Source organism: Gopherus flavomarginatus, chromosome 2, assembly GCF_025201925.1.
Source record: "Gopherus flavomarginatus isolate rGopFla2 chromosome 2, rGopFla2.mat.asm, whole genome shotgun sequence".
In the NCBI taxonomy this organism is placed as follows: Eukaryota; Metazoa; Chordata; order Testudines; family Testudinidae; genus Gopherus; species Gopherus flavomarginatus.
The window spans coordinates 135,984,813-135,999,306 of record NC_066618.1 but is presented as its reverse complement, the minus strand read 5'-3'; the positions used below and the strand labels follow the sequence as shown (position 1 = coordinate 135,999,306).

The 14,494-nt window shown below is 42.5% G+C and overlaps 1 protein-coding gene across 1 annotated transcript in view; it reads left to right on the top strand.

Moving 5' to 3' along the window:
* DAP (death associated protein) overlaps positions 1–14,201 on the top strand; it is an 84,799-nt gene extending 70,598 nt beyond the window's left edge. Inside the window, exons 4-5 of the mRNA XM_050937614.1 lie at positions 6,491–6,533; positions 13,969–14,201. Coding sequence (XP_050793571.1) covers positions 6,491–6,533; positions 13,969–14,088 — 163 coding nt within the window. The 3' untranslated portion in view covers positions 14,089–14,201. The remainder of the gene's footprint in view (positions 1–6,490; positions 6,534–13,968) is intronic.
* The last annotated feature ends 293 nt before the right edge of the window (positions 14,202–14,494 follow it).

Genomic DNA, 14,494 nt, shown 5'->3' with positions numbered 1-14,494 from the left:
CGCTGTATGAGGAAACAAATCTGTTCCATCAAAGCTCCGTTCCAGAAGACGAAATGCCAAAGCGTTTGAAAAAAAAATATCCAGGCTATGCAGTGCTGCGTGACAGGCGTAACGGGAAGCCAGAGACTCAAATGGACGCTCAGGAGGGAGGGGGTACTGAGGACTCCAGCTATCCCACAATCCCCAGCAGTCTCCAAAAAGTATTTGCATTCTTGGCTGAGCTCCCAATGCCTGTAGGTTCAAACACATTGTCCGGCATGGTTCAGGGAGTAGCTCGTCAATTTACTCCCCCGCCCCGCACGTGAAAGAAAAGGGAAAGAAATCGTTTCTTGACTTCTTTCAATGTCACCCTATGTCTACTGAATGCTGGTGGTAGACGTGATGCGACAGCAGTGAAGAGCAGTATCCGCTCCTCTCCCCTCCCCGGTGGCAGACGGTGCAGTAGGACTGGTAACCGTCCTTCTTATCAACCCGTGAGTGCTCCTGGCTGGCTTCAGGTGAGGCTGGGCGGGGGCGCCTGGGTGAAAATAGGAATGATTCTCGGTCATTCCCAGTAGATGGGACAGAGCGGCTGGTGACTGTCTTCATCATAGCAACTGAGGGCTGAGCTCCATCAGCCCCCTCCCTTTCCTGTGTAAAGAAAAGATTCTGTCCTGCCTGGACTATCATAGCAGCGGCATGCTGGGCTCCTCTCCCCCGCACCGCTTAATGTCCTGCCTGGACTGTCATAGCACCGGGAGGCTGCCTCCCCCTCATTTTATCTCACTAACAAATCACTGTTTCTTATTCCTGCATTCTTTATAACTTCATGACACAAATGTGGGGGACACTGCCACGGTAGCCCAGGAAGGTTGGGGGAGGAGGGAAGCAACGGGTGGGGTTGTTGCAGGGGCACCTCCCATGAATGGCATGTAGCTCATCATTTCTGTGGGATCTGACACGGAGCAGCTGTGCTCTCTGATACACTGGTTCTCTAGTATACTTGCCCCATATTCTAGGCAGGACTGACTCTATTTTTAGAAATCATAAAGGAGGGATTGGCTCTGGGAGTCATTCCCATTTTTGCTTTTGCGCCCCCGGCCGATGTCAGCCAGGGGCACCCATGATAGCAGCAGACAGTACAGAACGACAGATAACTGTCATCTCATTGCCAGATTACTCTGGCAGCAGACGGTACAGAACTACTGGTAACCATCTCTGCTATCATGCAAAAGCAAATGAATGCTGCTGTGTAGCGCTGGAGTATCGCCTCTGTCTGTGGCATCCAGTACACATACGGTGACTGTAAAAAAAAAAAAAAAAAAAAAAAAAAGCTGAACGGGCTCCATGGTTGCCGTGCTATGGTGTCTGCCAGGGCAATCCAGGGAAAAAGGGCGCGAAATAATTGTCTGCTGTTGCTTTCCCGGAGGAAGGAATGACTGACGACATTTACCCAGAACCACCCGCGACAATGATTTTTGCCTCATCAGCCACTGGGCTCTCAACCCAGAATTCTCAGGGGCGGGGGAGACTGCGGGAACTATGGGATAGCTATGGAATAGCTACCCACAGTGCAACGCTCCGGAAATCGACGCTAGCCTCGGACCATGGACGCACACCGCCGAATTAATGTGCTTAGTGTGGCCACGTGCACTCGACTTTATACAATCTGTTTTATAAAACCGGTTTATGTAAAATCGGAATTATCCCGTAGTGTAGACGTACCCTTAGACAGGAAGAGAGAAGTCAAGAGGCTGCTGTCAGAGAAAAATGACTCTGGTATGTAAGTTAAAATCAGTTCAGTATGGATCTTTACTGGGGGAGGAAATTAAAACAATTGAATGTTACCATTTGGATTGTTTTTCTTTTGCTGCAGTGCTTCTACGGGATTTGTTAATGTAGCTGTCTATACTACAGTTAGCATTAAGGGTTTCTGTGGTTTAGCTGAAGTTTATGGTAGCAATTACACCCTAGTACTGGGCAGTGCAACTAAGGGTATATCTACACTATGGGATTATTCTGATTTTACAGAAACCGTTTTTTTAAAAACAGATTGTATAAAGTCGAGTGCACGCAGCCACACTAAGCACATTAATTCGACGGTGTGTGTCCATGTACTGAGGCTAGCGTCGATTTCCGGAGCGTTGCACTGTGGGTAGCTATCCCATAGTTCCCGCAGTCTACCCCGCTCATTGGAATTCTTGGTTGAGATCCCAATGCATGATGGGGCAAAAACAGTGTCACGGGTGATTCTGGGTAAATGTCGTCACTCAGTCCTTCCTCTGTGAAAGCAATGGCAGACAATCATTTCATGCCCTTTTTCCCTGGATTTCCCTGGCAGACGCCATAGCATGGCAACCATGGAGCCCATTTAGCCTTTTGTCACTGTCACCCTATGTGTACTGGATGCTGCTGACAGAGGTGGTACTGCAGTGCTACACAGCAGCATTCATTTGCCTTTGCAAGGTAGCAGAGATGGTTACCAGCCCTATTGCACCATCTGCTGCTTTGGAAATTGGCGATGACGGTTACCAGTCCTATTGTACCGTCTGCTGCTGTCATGAGTGCTCCTGGCTGGCCTCGCTGAGGTCGGCCGGGAGCACATGGACAAAAACGGGAATAACTCCCCAGGTCATTCCCTTCTTTATGTTTTGTCTAAAAATAGAGTCAGTCCTGCCTAGAATATGGGGCAAGTCTGCTAGAGAACCAGAGAGCACAGCCACTCCGGGTCAGAGCCCCAGATATCCCACAGAAATGATGAGCTGCATGCCATTCTAGGGGGTGCCCCTGCAACAACCCCACCCGTTGCTTCCCTCTTCCCACACCCCTCCTGGGCTACCGTGGCAGTTATCCCCCCATTTGAGTGATGAAGTAATAAAGAATGCAGGAATAATAAACAATGACTTTTTAGTGAGATAAAATGAGGGGGAGGCAGCCTCCAGCTGCTATGATATTCCAGGCAGGACATTAAAGGGAGTGGGGGAGAGGAGCGTAGCCTCCTGCTGCTATGATAGTCCAGAATCTCCATTAGATGCCTCCAGCTGCTATGATGAGAATGGTTACTAGCCCTATTGTACCGTCTGCCAGGACTGAATCTCCAGGAGACAAAGCTTAAAGAAGGGAAAGACCAGGAGTCATTCCCATTTTTGCCCAGGCGCCCCCGGCCGACCTCACCAAGGCCAGTCAGGAGCACTCACGGGATGATGATGAGGATGGCTATCAGTCATATTGCACTGTCTACCATCAGGGAGGGGAGAGGATGCTGCTGTTTAGCGCTGCAGCACTCCGTCTACCAGCAGCATCCAGTAGACATACGGTGACATTGAAAAGAGGTGAGAAACAATTTTTTCCCTTTTCTTAGACGGGGGGGGGGGGGGGGAAAGGAGGTAAATTGACGACATATACGCTGAACCACTGGCGACAATGTTTTTGACCCTTCAGGCATTGGGAGCTCAGCCAAGAATGCAAATACTTTTCGGAGACTGCAGGAACTGTGGGATAGCTCGAGTCCTCAGTCCCCCCCTCCCTCCCTCCATGAGCGTCCATTGGATTCTTTGGCTTTCCGTTACGCTTGTCACGCAGCACTGTGTTGAGTCCCTGCTGTGGCCTCTGTCTATCATAGCCTGGAGATTTTTTCAAATGCTTTGGCATTTCGTCTTCTGGAACGGAGCTCTGATAGAACAGATTTGTCTCCCCATACAGTGATCAGATCCAGTATCTCCCGTACGGTCCATGCTGGAGCTCTTTTTGGATTTGGGACTGCATGGCTACCTGTGCTGATCAGCGCTCCACGTTGGGCAAACAGGAAATGAAAATCAAAATTTCCCGGGGCTTTTCCCGTTTACCTGGCCAGTGCATCCGAGTTCAGATGGCTATCCAGAGCGGTCACAGTGGTGCAATGTGGGATAGCTCCCAGAGGCCAATACAATCGAATTGTGGCCACACTAACCCTAATTCGAAATGGCAATACCAATTTCAGCGCTACTCCCCTTGTCGGGGAGGAGTACAGATATCGATATTATGAACCCTTTATAACAAAATAAAGGGCTTCGTTGTGTGGATGGGTGCAGGGTTAATTCGGTTTAATGCTGCTAAATTCGGTATAAACGCGTAGTGTAGACCAGGCCGTAGATCAGCAACAGCCTCAGGATATATGTGCAGAGCTAATGGGAGAAGCCAGGAATTTAAGAAGGGTGAATTAAATCAGAAGACTATCAGGAAACAAGTATTCCTAATTTTTGTCTCAACTGTCTCATTAGTTAGTTCTGCTATACCATCTGAAATGCCGCCCTCAAACTGCTCTTGAACTAAATTGATTATGAAGGCGATTTTAAAGACTTACAGCATCTTCAGTGTAATTTCTTTGGCAAGAGCAAGAAGACAGAGTATGACCAAATGAAAAAAAAAAAAAAAAAAAAAGCACAAACCTAGCATGAGCTCTCAGTTTGTTACCTTCATTGGAGTTCAAGGGGCTGGGTACCTTGTAGGAACAAGTTCTTTGAATAATATGACAGAGAAAACCAGAGTTCCCAAAAGGCTTTGTAGAGCTTGCAGTTGGAAGAGGTGTTTTAAAACAATTGTGATGTCAAAAATTCCCTTTTTTTAAACTCGTGTTGCTCCTAGCCACACCCGCCCCCTCCCTTTTTAAAGTGGCAGGAAGCATGGTGCACATAATGGTATGTGCTGGCAGGTTGACAAAGCATAGCAGGTCCAGTACACACAAGCTTTTTGCAGGAAGTACAAACCTGCTTTTGAATTTCATGCATCATAAGAGCACAGTGAATACTGAAAGGTCATAGTGAGAATATAAGAAAAATTCCATCAGATTCAGATTTGCCATTATGTAGCCTCTTTAAAAATGTCATGGCAGAAAATAATTGTGTTCCTAGCAAGTGTGATTTAAAACTAGGTTTTCGTGTATTATTAAAGAATCATTTGCCATTCATTTTTCTTTGTTTACTAATCATTTCCTTTAATATGTCTTTAAGTGTTTAATTAAAGTTTCTCCATAAAGTTTGTAAATGGAATCTTAGACTACTGCTCAGAAATCCAGTGTATCTGTGTTGCGTGTAACCTCCATCCACCAACATAGCTAGTGTGAAGTTAAGATGTTGGGTTCCAGATACCACCTAGTAAATAGTGTTAAAAGAGAATTAATTAAAATATTCTTCTGCCATTACAGGTGCTTTCAAATGGATTTGTCTTACTAGCTGGCCTCTCTCTATTGTTTTCCTGTCAAACTATTCTTTCCCTTTCTTCCTTGCTATTTTTAGTTTTCTAGAGGAGATGATTTGTGCTGTTACAAAAAGAAGAGCAGGGTTTTTCAGATAATATAGTGATATAATACTATTTTAACTGATGGTTAAGAATTAATTAAATCACTACTTATGATTAACAACTTATTCTGTTTGCTGGTTATATATTTCCTTTGAGCATCTAATAAGATAATTTTTTTAAAAAGCTATAGGAATTCATTAGTGTCTGCAAAGAGTTGTGCAGTTGTAAAGTGCTGTGTAGTATTCTTATGAGGAATCATCTGGCTGATTGCTTAGTTCATCTTTAAAGTTTTTTTTTCTTTATGGGTTATGTGTATTGCAGAGATTTTTGGTGCTGATGTGGAACTGAAATTAACAACGATCTAAGGCCCCAATCCTGTGATGAATTCCACACAAACATACTGCTGCATTTGCCCAGAACTCTCAGTAGGGTGCTGTGCAAGTGGAGGAATAAACATATGACTCCCACAGGTGGTACCAGTTTAGTTGAACCAGTGCTAGTACCTGTGGAAGTGTGTTTTGTACAGTTCTCTCGTGTAGATAAGGATTGGAGTCAAACTCTGCTTTGGTCCAACTTTTATAAAGGTGAATGAGAGTTTGCATGTGGGAAAAACAAGAGCCAAATTTGCTTCTTAGAGTATAAGATTTTGTTTTTAACAGACATGCATCTATAGCCTTGTATTTGGAGTGATAATGTTATAAACGTTTCTGAGAAAAGTACTGGGTATTGCTTTTTCTGAGGCTCAGAAAACTTATTCTTCTTGACTAACAACTTGCAACCTGTTTTTATTCTGCATCACAGCAGCAAGTTTAGTCTAACTACTAGTTTCATTGTCTTTTGCAGCACAAATATACGAAGCCTAAAAATATTACCGGCAGCTTTGATGTGTAAATTGAGGATTTGCAAACCACTACAAACAAAAGACCCCTAACTTTAAATAAGCAACACAGTGTTGGTGGGCTAGTCTACTGTGCCCATCAATTAACTGGAAGATACAGCAGCCAAAGAAAAGTTCCATCAGTGTTCTTGGCTCTAATGGGCTAATTAGTGTAGCAAAACAAGGAAGAATTTGTCTTTTCTATTTCAAGCATCCATTAAGTGTCAAGAATACTCAGAGTCATCTTATATTAGGTTAACAAAGTCTTAGTGCTGCTGTACCTGTGTTCTTTTTTCCCCGAGGGGAAGTAAAGTTGAACAAATCAATTAAATAACTATATTCTTTCTTATTTTCCAGCCCACCTAAACCAACGGTGTTCATCTCCGGTGTCATTGCAAGAGTGAGTTTACGTGTTAATTTCTTTTCAGTCTTTTGATTAAGAGGCCTTTTCACTTCATCACTGATTAGAAAAAGATTCTTAATTGTGATCTTTTCCCTTCCTCTCATATTTGACTTGATTGGGGTTTATATTTATACTTTCTTTAAGCCTCCTGAAGTATTTTTTATTTGATTAGGTTATGGATGAATAGATATATTGAAATTGTTTCTACTGTTTTAGTTTGTGAGTTTAAAAATGTGAAACTGTTGGACTTTGTCCTATATCCTTGATGCTACTGCATCACTTTTTTCAAAACTTAGTTACATACAGGTCATCTCCAGTAGCTTAATCCATGTGGTTAGACACCTGCTGAAGTCAAACGGGCACCACACAAGCATAAGGGTCCATCCACACAGATCCAGCTTCACAAGCTAACTCTGTGCATGTGATATGATAGAAGCACTTGCATCCTCATTGCAGCTCAGACATAAACGTCTCGTTAAAATTATATTGTGGGGAGATGCATAGATGTAATCAAGTAATGAGAATCCTGAAAAACCGAGCTTAACAGTGCAATTGCCTACATTAACATTATTAGCTCCATCACTGTGCACATACATAGGACTACATGTGCAACCCTTACTTACAAATGTGAGCACCTTTCATGGAAATAGTCCATTAAAGTCAATGGGATTACTTGTGGGTATACTGATGTAAGCGTTTCACAGTCTAGTTTCTTCTGGATGAACTTTTTTCTAACAACTGTCAGTGCTCAGAAATGATAAATATGTGTTTTAGTTGCTTCCTATAATTATAATAGAGCTAAGGCATGAATATCAACATGACGTGATTAACATTAATTTGTCATGAATTTAATAATAATTCATGCCCAAGCTCGCTGTAATTGTCAATGTATGGAATGTAACTTAATCTCCCTATATACTCAGAATGAATTACCCAAGCTTGTATCAACCATATTACCACCGATTGGTGAGGTGAAACTAAGCTAAGCGTGGGTTAAATGAGTGTAAATAAATTCGTTACAGTTAAGTGTTGTTTGACCCAGACCCCACTCCCTTACGAGACTGCAGTGCTCAGTTGGTAAGTTTCATTTATTTTGTGGGGATGGAGTCAGAGAACCATTTAAATCAGTGGTCAAGCTGCTGTGAATAGTCTTGTCAGAATCAGTTAGGAAGAATTTGCACTCTTGTATGTGCCTGGCCACCACAATGTCCTCTGCAAGACTTAAGTCCTGCAATGGAACTGTAGTGGGTGCCAGTGGAGAGGCCAAGCATATGCTCCCTGTGAACTGTGAAAGGTTTCCATGCCAACCCAGCCTGATGGTGGTAATTGGGATAGGCCAGTGGTTCCCAGATGGAGGTTCGTAAAATGTTACAGGGAATTCTTGGGAAAAAATTCCCTAATGGCAGACAGAGCTGTCCCTAGGGACCCTGGGCAGAACGGGGCCAGCAGCCTAGAGCCCCTGGACTTCCAAGAGCTAAACAGATAAAAGCAAGCATATCTATCACACTGAAGAGATTTAAACTTCAAGACTCCTTATAAGGATTGGAAAGGGAGGTGGATATTTTTTGCTGTTTTTAAAATTAAATAGTATTGTTTTTAAAATTATTATGAAGAACAAGTTTAAGCTTTGTTGTAACATGCGTTGTTTGCCTGGACTGCTCACGACCTGAATGCTTGTGTAGGAGGAACTCTCTGAGTTGGCTTTTTAAATACCTTCATGCTGTTTCACATCTGAAACTCTTTGATGAAACACAGGAGTCTTGTTTTATAACAGGCTTATTCAAAGTGATACAAGCTATGAAAGTGAAATCTTGGAAGAGTGTTGCTGTTTTCATAATTTAATAAAAATAGTGTAATGATAAATAATAATTAATAATAAATAGTGTAGAATAAGAATGCCATAAAAACAAATTTTATATTTCCAAGAACACTGCTTTTATAATTTATACTCAGGTAAATGAGAAAATCCCTGGAAACATTCATTTTTAGGAGGGAGTTTGCAAGACTTGACATTTTAATGAAAAGGGTTCACAGGTTGTTAAAGTTTGGGAACCACTGAGATAGGCCATACATCCATACTGGGGAAGTGATATAGTCACAAGATCTGAAGTGCCAAGAAGGGGCTGCTGCCATTTGCTTAAGCCCTTGAGCTAGAGTAGCAGAGAAGTGCTGGCCTCAGAATGAAATTGGGTGTGTATTTCACCGATATAGTTGTGCTGGCCTTCCCCTGCATAAAGCTCAGCATTACTGTGCCTTTGAGGATTTCATCCTGAGATGTTTTGGGGGTTGTTTAGTTGGTTTGTTTACAGACAAAAACATTTACATTACAATTTAGAAGCTTTAGTCTCACTTTGTCATCTCTAAAATTGTGAAATTTGCCTTGGTGACATACAAACATCCTTCATGTTGCTGAGTATAACAAAAAAGGGGACCTGGACTTTGTAAATCTACAAGGTCCAGGCCTAGTAAAAATAGAAGGGAAGTCCTTTCCTTAGGGTACGTCCAGACTACCCGCCGTATTGGCGGGTTAAAATCGTTTGCTCGGGGATCGATATATCGTGTCTAATCTAGATGCGATATATCAATCCCCGAGCGCGCTTATATCGATTCCGGAACTCCATCAACCCCAACGGAGTTCCGGAATCGACACGGAGAGCCGCTAACATCGATCCCGCGCCATCTGGACGAGTGAGTAATCTGATCTTAGATATTCGACTTCAGCTACGTTATTCACGTAGCTGAAGTTGCATATCTAAGATCGATTCCCCCCCCCCCAGTGTGGACCAGCCTTCAGTTACCTTGCGACTTTTCCTTCCTCTAGCTTGTATCTTGCTCTTTAGGAAACACTTGACTCCTTGGAAGGGTTACTATGGTGATCTGCAGCATGCTTGCAGCCAGTGATTTGCACTCTATAGCTCGGGCAGGCAGTGCTGCACCTCCAGGCTCTACTGTGGTGGCCTTGATCCTCAAACTTTGTCAGTTCGCCACCACCAAAAAAAAAACAGTGTTTGAACTTGGAGCCACTTTGACAACTGCATCCTTCAGCAGGACACAGAGTGGTTCTCTTCATGACACAGAGACATTTCTGAAGAACAGTGATAGACCCACTTTGACAACTGCTTGCCTTCTAAAACACTCACCAGTCACATTTACTATGTTAACAAGACCTGCATTGAGGCCGCCATCTCAAGTATATGTGAGAGGGAAGTAGGAGAGGGTACCAAAACAAAAAAAAAAATCAATGACTGCAGAGGAGAAAAAAGAGGGGAAATTATGAGTTCAGAGAAGAAAATATCTTCAAAAAAGAGAAAAATGTAGTGCAGAGTGGGATTAAATGAAGCAATTTAATGGTGAAAATTATAGTTAGCCTAATGTTTGCAATGTTGTAGCTATGTTGATCCCAGGATATTAGAGACACAAGGTAGATGAGATAGTATCTTTCATTGGACCAACTTCTGTTGGTGAAAAAGACAAGATTTCTAACTGCACAGAGCTCTTCAGGTCTAGGAATGGTTCTCAGAGTGTCACAACTAGATGCAAGTTGGAACAGATTGTTTAGCATAAGTAGTTAACACATGTTCTAAGAGACCATTCAAGGTGAAGTGGCCTGAGAGCATCTCCCTAGTCTTTGGCCAAAAAAAGGGGGAAGGGGTTAGTGAGTTAGATGTAATAAGCCATAAATCCAGTGTCTTTATTATGAGTTTTAGTGTCTAGCAGAGTTATGATTTTAAATTCCCAGATTCATCTTGTGCTGGTGTTGTGCAGGTTTCCTTTGAGGATGAGATCTGAGAGGTCAGATATCGTGTGATTGTTTTGTGAAAAGTGTTCACCCACAGGTGAGACAGTGTTTTTGTCTTTTATCATTTTTCTGTGAGAGTTCATGCAAGAGCGCAGTGATTGCCTGGTTTCACCCACATAGAATCATCTGACTGGACACCCCACAATAGACAGAAATAACACACTTGATCATTACATTGATAGCTTCAGGGAAAAAATTGACTGAAATCCTTAAACATTACATCCACCACAGTCTCTACTGCTGAGAGGACAGCAACACTGTCCGTGCAATGCAGCCATCAGATAGTGATCAAACCAGCAAACAAATGGTGCACCATTCTAGTCTTCAACTGTGATGACTACATCAGCGAGACCAACTGCCAACTCTCTGACACCACCTACTATAAAGAACTCAGAGACACACACACACCATAGTTCAACCAGGAATTTAAGGATATCATCAAATTCTTTCCCAAATAACTCCAAGAAAAACTCTACAACCTCATCCCCCATAAACTGCCCCCAGAGACCTTCTACATGCTTCCCAAGATACATAAACAGGGGAACCCAGGCAGGCCCATCATATCTGGGTATGGCACTTTTATTGAAGGAATATCAGGACTCATAGAAACCATCCTCAAACCACTCACCACACAAAGGGACAGCTTCCTCCATGACACAACCGACTTCCTCCACAAACTCTGCAACATTACAGTCTTCCTCAGAACACTATCCTTGACACCAATACACCAACATCCCTCACAATGATGGCATCACTGCCTGCGTTAAATATCTACAAGACAAAGGACAACACTCAGATATCCAGCCAAAACACATCACCAAATTCATCCATTTCATTGTCACCCATAACAATTTTACATGCAACAACAAATATTTTTTCCAAGTCATGGGAATAGCTGTGGGTACTAGAATGGCTCCCCAATAATCCAACCTGTTCATAGGCCCTCATTAGGAAGAATTTCTAGACAAATGCACCACAAAACCAATGATATACCTGAGATACATTGATGATATTTTCATCCTCTGGACAGACGACCTAACCTCCCTCATAGATTTCCACCACAACTTCAACAGCCACCACCTGTCCATTAAACTCTATCTGGAACACTCCCACACCAGCCTCAACGTCCAGAACACGATGATCAGCTGCAACAATGGAACCTTTCAGACAACCATATACAAGAAACCCACGGATCACCACACCCACCTTCAGAGATCCACACCAAGCACACCAAGCAATCTGTTATATACAGCGAGGTCCTCGGATACCACAGAATATGCTCAGAGAAGAGAGTGCGAGATACACACCTTAACACACTAAAAACTGCCTTTGTCAAACAAGAACAGTCCACCAGAGAAGTAGATTGCATCGTGGAACAGGCCATCCAAATTCCCTGAGAGAAACCACTTCAGTACGGGGGGGGGGAGGGGGGAGAATCTCCAACATCACACCACTAGTTGTCACCTGCCACCCAACACTGTAATCCATGCAGGGCATCGTTAAACAATTATAGCCCATACTCAATGGGGACCTGAAAGAAATCTTTCCCAAACCCCCTCTTCCGGCCTTCAAACAACCCCCTGATCTCAGTAAGCTTATCAGAAGCAAGCCCCCCACAAACCAGGACACACCAAGTCAAAGGAGCACTGGACCCTGTCAGGTCAACAGATGCAAAACCTGCCTACCTATTTCCACTGCTATGATGACCAGTACCTCCCACAACACACCTTTAAGATCCATGGGTCCTACATATGCCTATCCTTGTGGTGTACCTCATCCAATGCACTAAATATCCCAACAACAACTGTGTGGGTGAAACCAGACAATTACTATGCTCTCAAATGCAGTCACATAGAAAAGTGATAAAAGACAAACACCATATCATTCATGGGCCAACACTTTCACTAACCATCATTTCATATTTCACCTCTCAGTCTTTGTACTGAGGAAAATCTGCACAACAGTTTCGAAAGACAAACAAATTCATAACTTTGCTAGACACTAACTATCACAATCTAACTAAAACACTGAATTCATAGCTTATTACAACAATATGTAACTCACTAACTTCCTCATTTTTGTCCTATGTCTGAAGAGGTATTAATAGGCACTTCACCTGTAATGGTCTCATAGACTAGACTAAGTGGGTAATGTATTATCTTTTATTGGACTAATTTCTGTTGGTGAAAGAGACAAGCTTTCAAGCCACACAGAGCTCTTCTTCTTAGAATACGTTTTCTTATGTTAAACAATCTGTTTCACCGTGTATTTAGTTGTGACACTGAGTACCTTTCTCAGGCCTGAAGAGAAGCTCTCCGTAGCTCAAAGTTTGTCTTTCAGCAATAAAAATGGTCCAATAAAATATATCACCTCTCCCACCTTATCTCTCTAATGAACAATATGGCCCTGAAAGAGCAAAGGCGAACTTGATAAGATAAAGAGGGGACATTAGGGTAAAATAGAGGGGAAATAAAGCAGACATCAGATTTCTGTTTTGTGTAAAATCACTTTGTACAACGTTGTCAATCTGCCAATGAGCAGAAGTTAAAGTGTTTCTGGCATAAACATAAGAAAATTAGATTCTTCCCCAGTGTTTAGACAGGGATATGGTGATGCTCCCTCTCTAGTCCCTGCCCCTTTGGATGCTAATGATTGTCCTCTATTGCTTTTTGAAGGGTTGACAGGGATGACTTCACAAACAGAAATAAGCAGCTGCCTGATTCCTTGCTGATTGTACAGCAAATACATACTACTGCAATTGGCTGGGTTTTGCAGAGTAGGTGTTAAGTGATGATGGCACAGGTGGGACCAATGCTTCTTTAAAAGGGACTTTTTAAACTTGAAATCTAAGCCATGTTTATTCTATTGAGTTAAAGGCAGTCTGAGTATGCAGCTCCCCTGGCGGAATTCTGTTTACTTGTATGGTTTAACAAACTACTTTCTCCTGTTTTTAAATGTTTTCCCCTCCCTTGCTGCTGTGTCAAAAAAAATTGTCACAAATAAGGAAACTGAGCATAGTAATCAGAGAAACTGGGGCCATGTCTAAACATAACAGCTGCGCCACTGCAGCACGTCTGGTGAAGAGGCTCTGTGCCAACATGAGAGAGCTCTCTCATCGACATAAAACCACCTCAATGAGTGGCAGTAGCTATGTCAGCGGAAGAAACTCTCCCCCCAACAGCGCTGTGCACATGAGCACTTATGTCAGTGTAACTTGTGTCACTCAAGGGACCGTTTATTCACACCCCTGAGCGACATACGTTTTCCCAACGTAGATTGTAGTGTAGACATAGCCTGACTTCACACAAAGCGCTGACACTGCAGAAATCAAAAACAGAAAAATCTCTCTCCAATCTGTAAGATACAGTCATTTTAGGTGCTACTTGGAACAACAGTAGGTGAAAATTTTCAGACAGAAGTGTTTGTTTGTTTTTTTAAGTTGACAAAATCCCTGTTAAAAATGCCAAGATAGAATGCATGCAATGTGTCTGCAAAGGAAGAAGGGAATTAGAGGGACTCACAGTGTTTTTCATATGTTCGTTATGCTTCAAATAAAAAAAAAAATACTATCAGTTTGAACTGGGTGGCATGTTTTTTAAATGTTTGTATTTTTACTGGCATGTTCTTTAACAGGGTGATAAAGACTTCCCTCCAGCTGCAGCTCAGGTGGCTCACCAAAAACCTCATCCCTCTGTGGAAAAGCTTCCTCATCCACAACATGTCAATCAGCACATCAACCAGCCTCGCAAGTGAACCCTCTGTCAAAAAGCCAGCCAAACTGTATCAGTGAATACATTGTAGAAAGAAGAGATTAAAGTTTTTAGGATTCGCGCTACCAAATCAATAAAACTGGCCTTTAAAAATGATATATGTTGCTTTTGCCTTAATTCTCCATGGTTTAATAAAAATGGAGACTTCATTAGGTTCTGTTACTCCAGATGGAAAACATGCTGCTTTGCTGCTGTGTGTTTGCTGATCGAGAGCATTACTCAGTTTATCCAGTTCAGTTTTGCCTAGCGTTGTAATCTGTTATTGCCAAGACCAAACTTGAATATAAATAATTAATCTGATGAAGGGATTTAGATGCGGGATTGCCATAGCCGATTGCAGAGGTAACTTTTTAATGTTAAACCTATTGGGGATCATATAAGATTTTGTG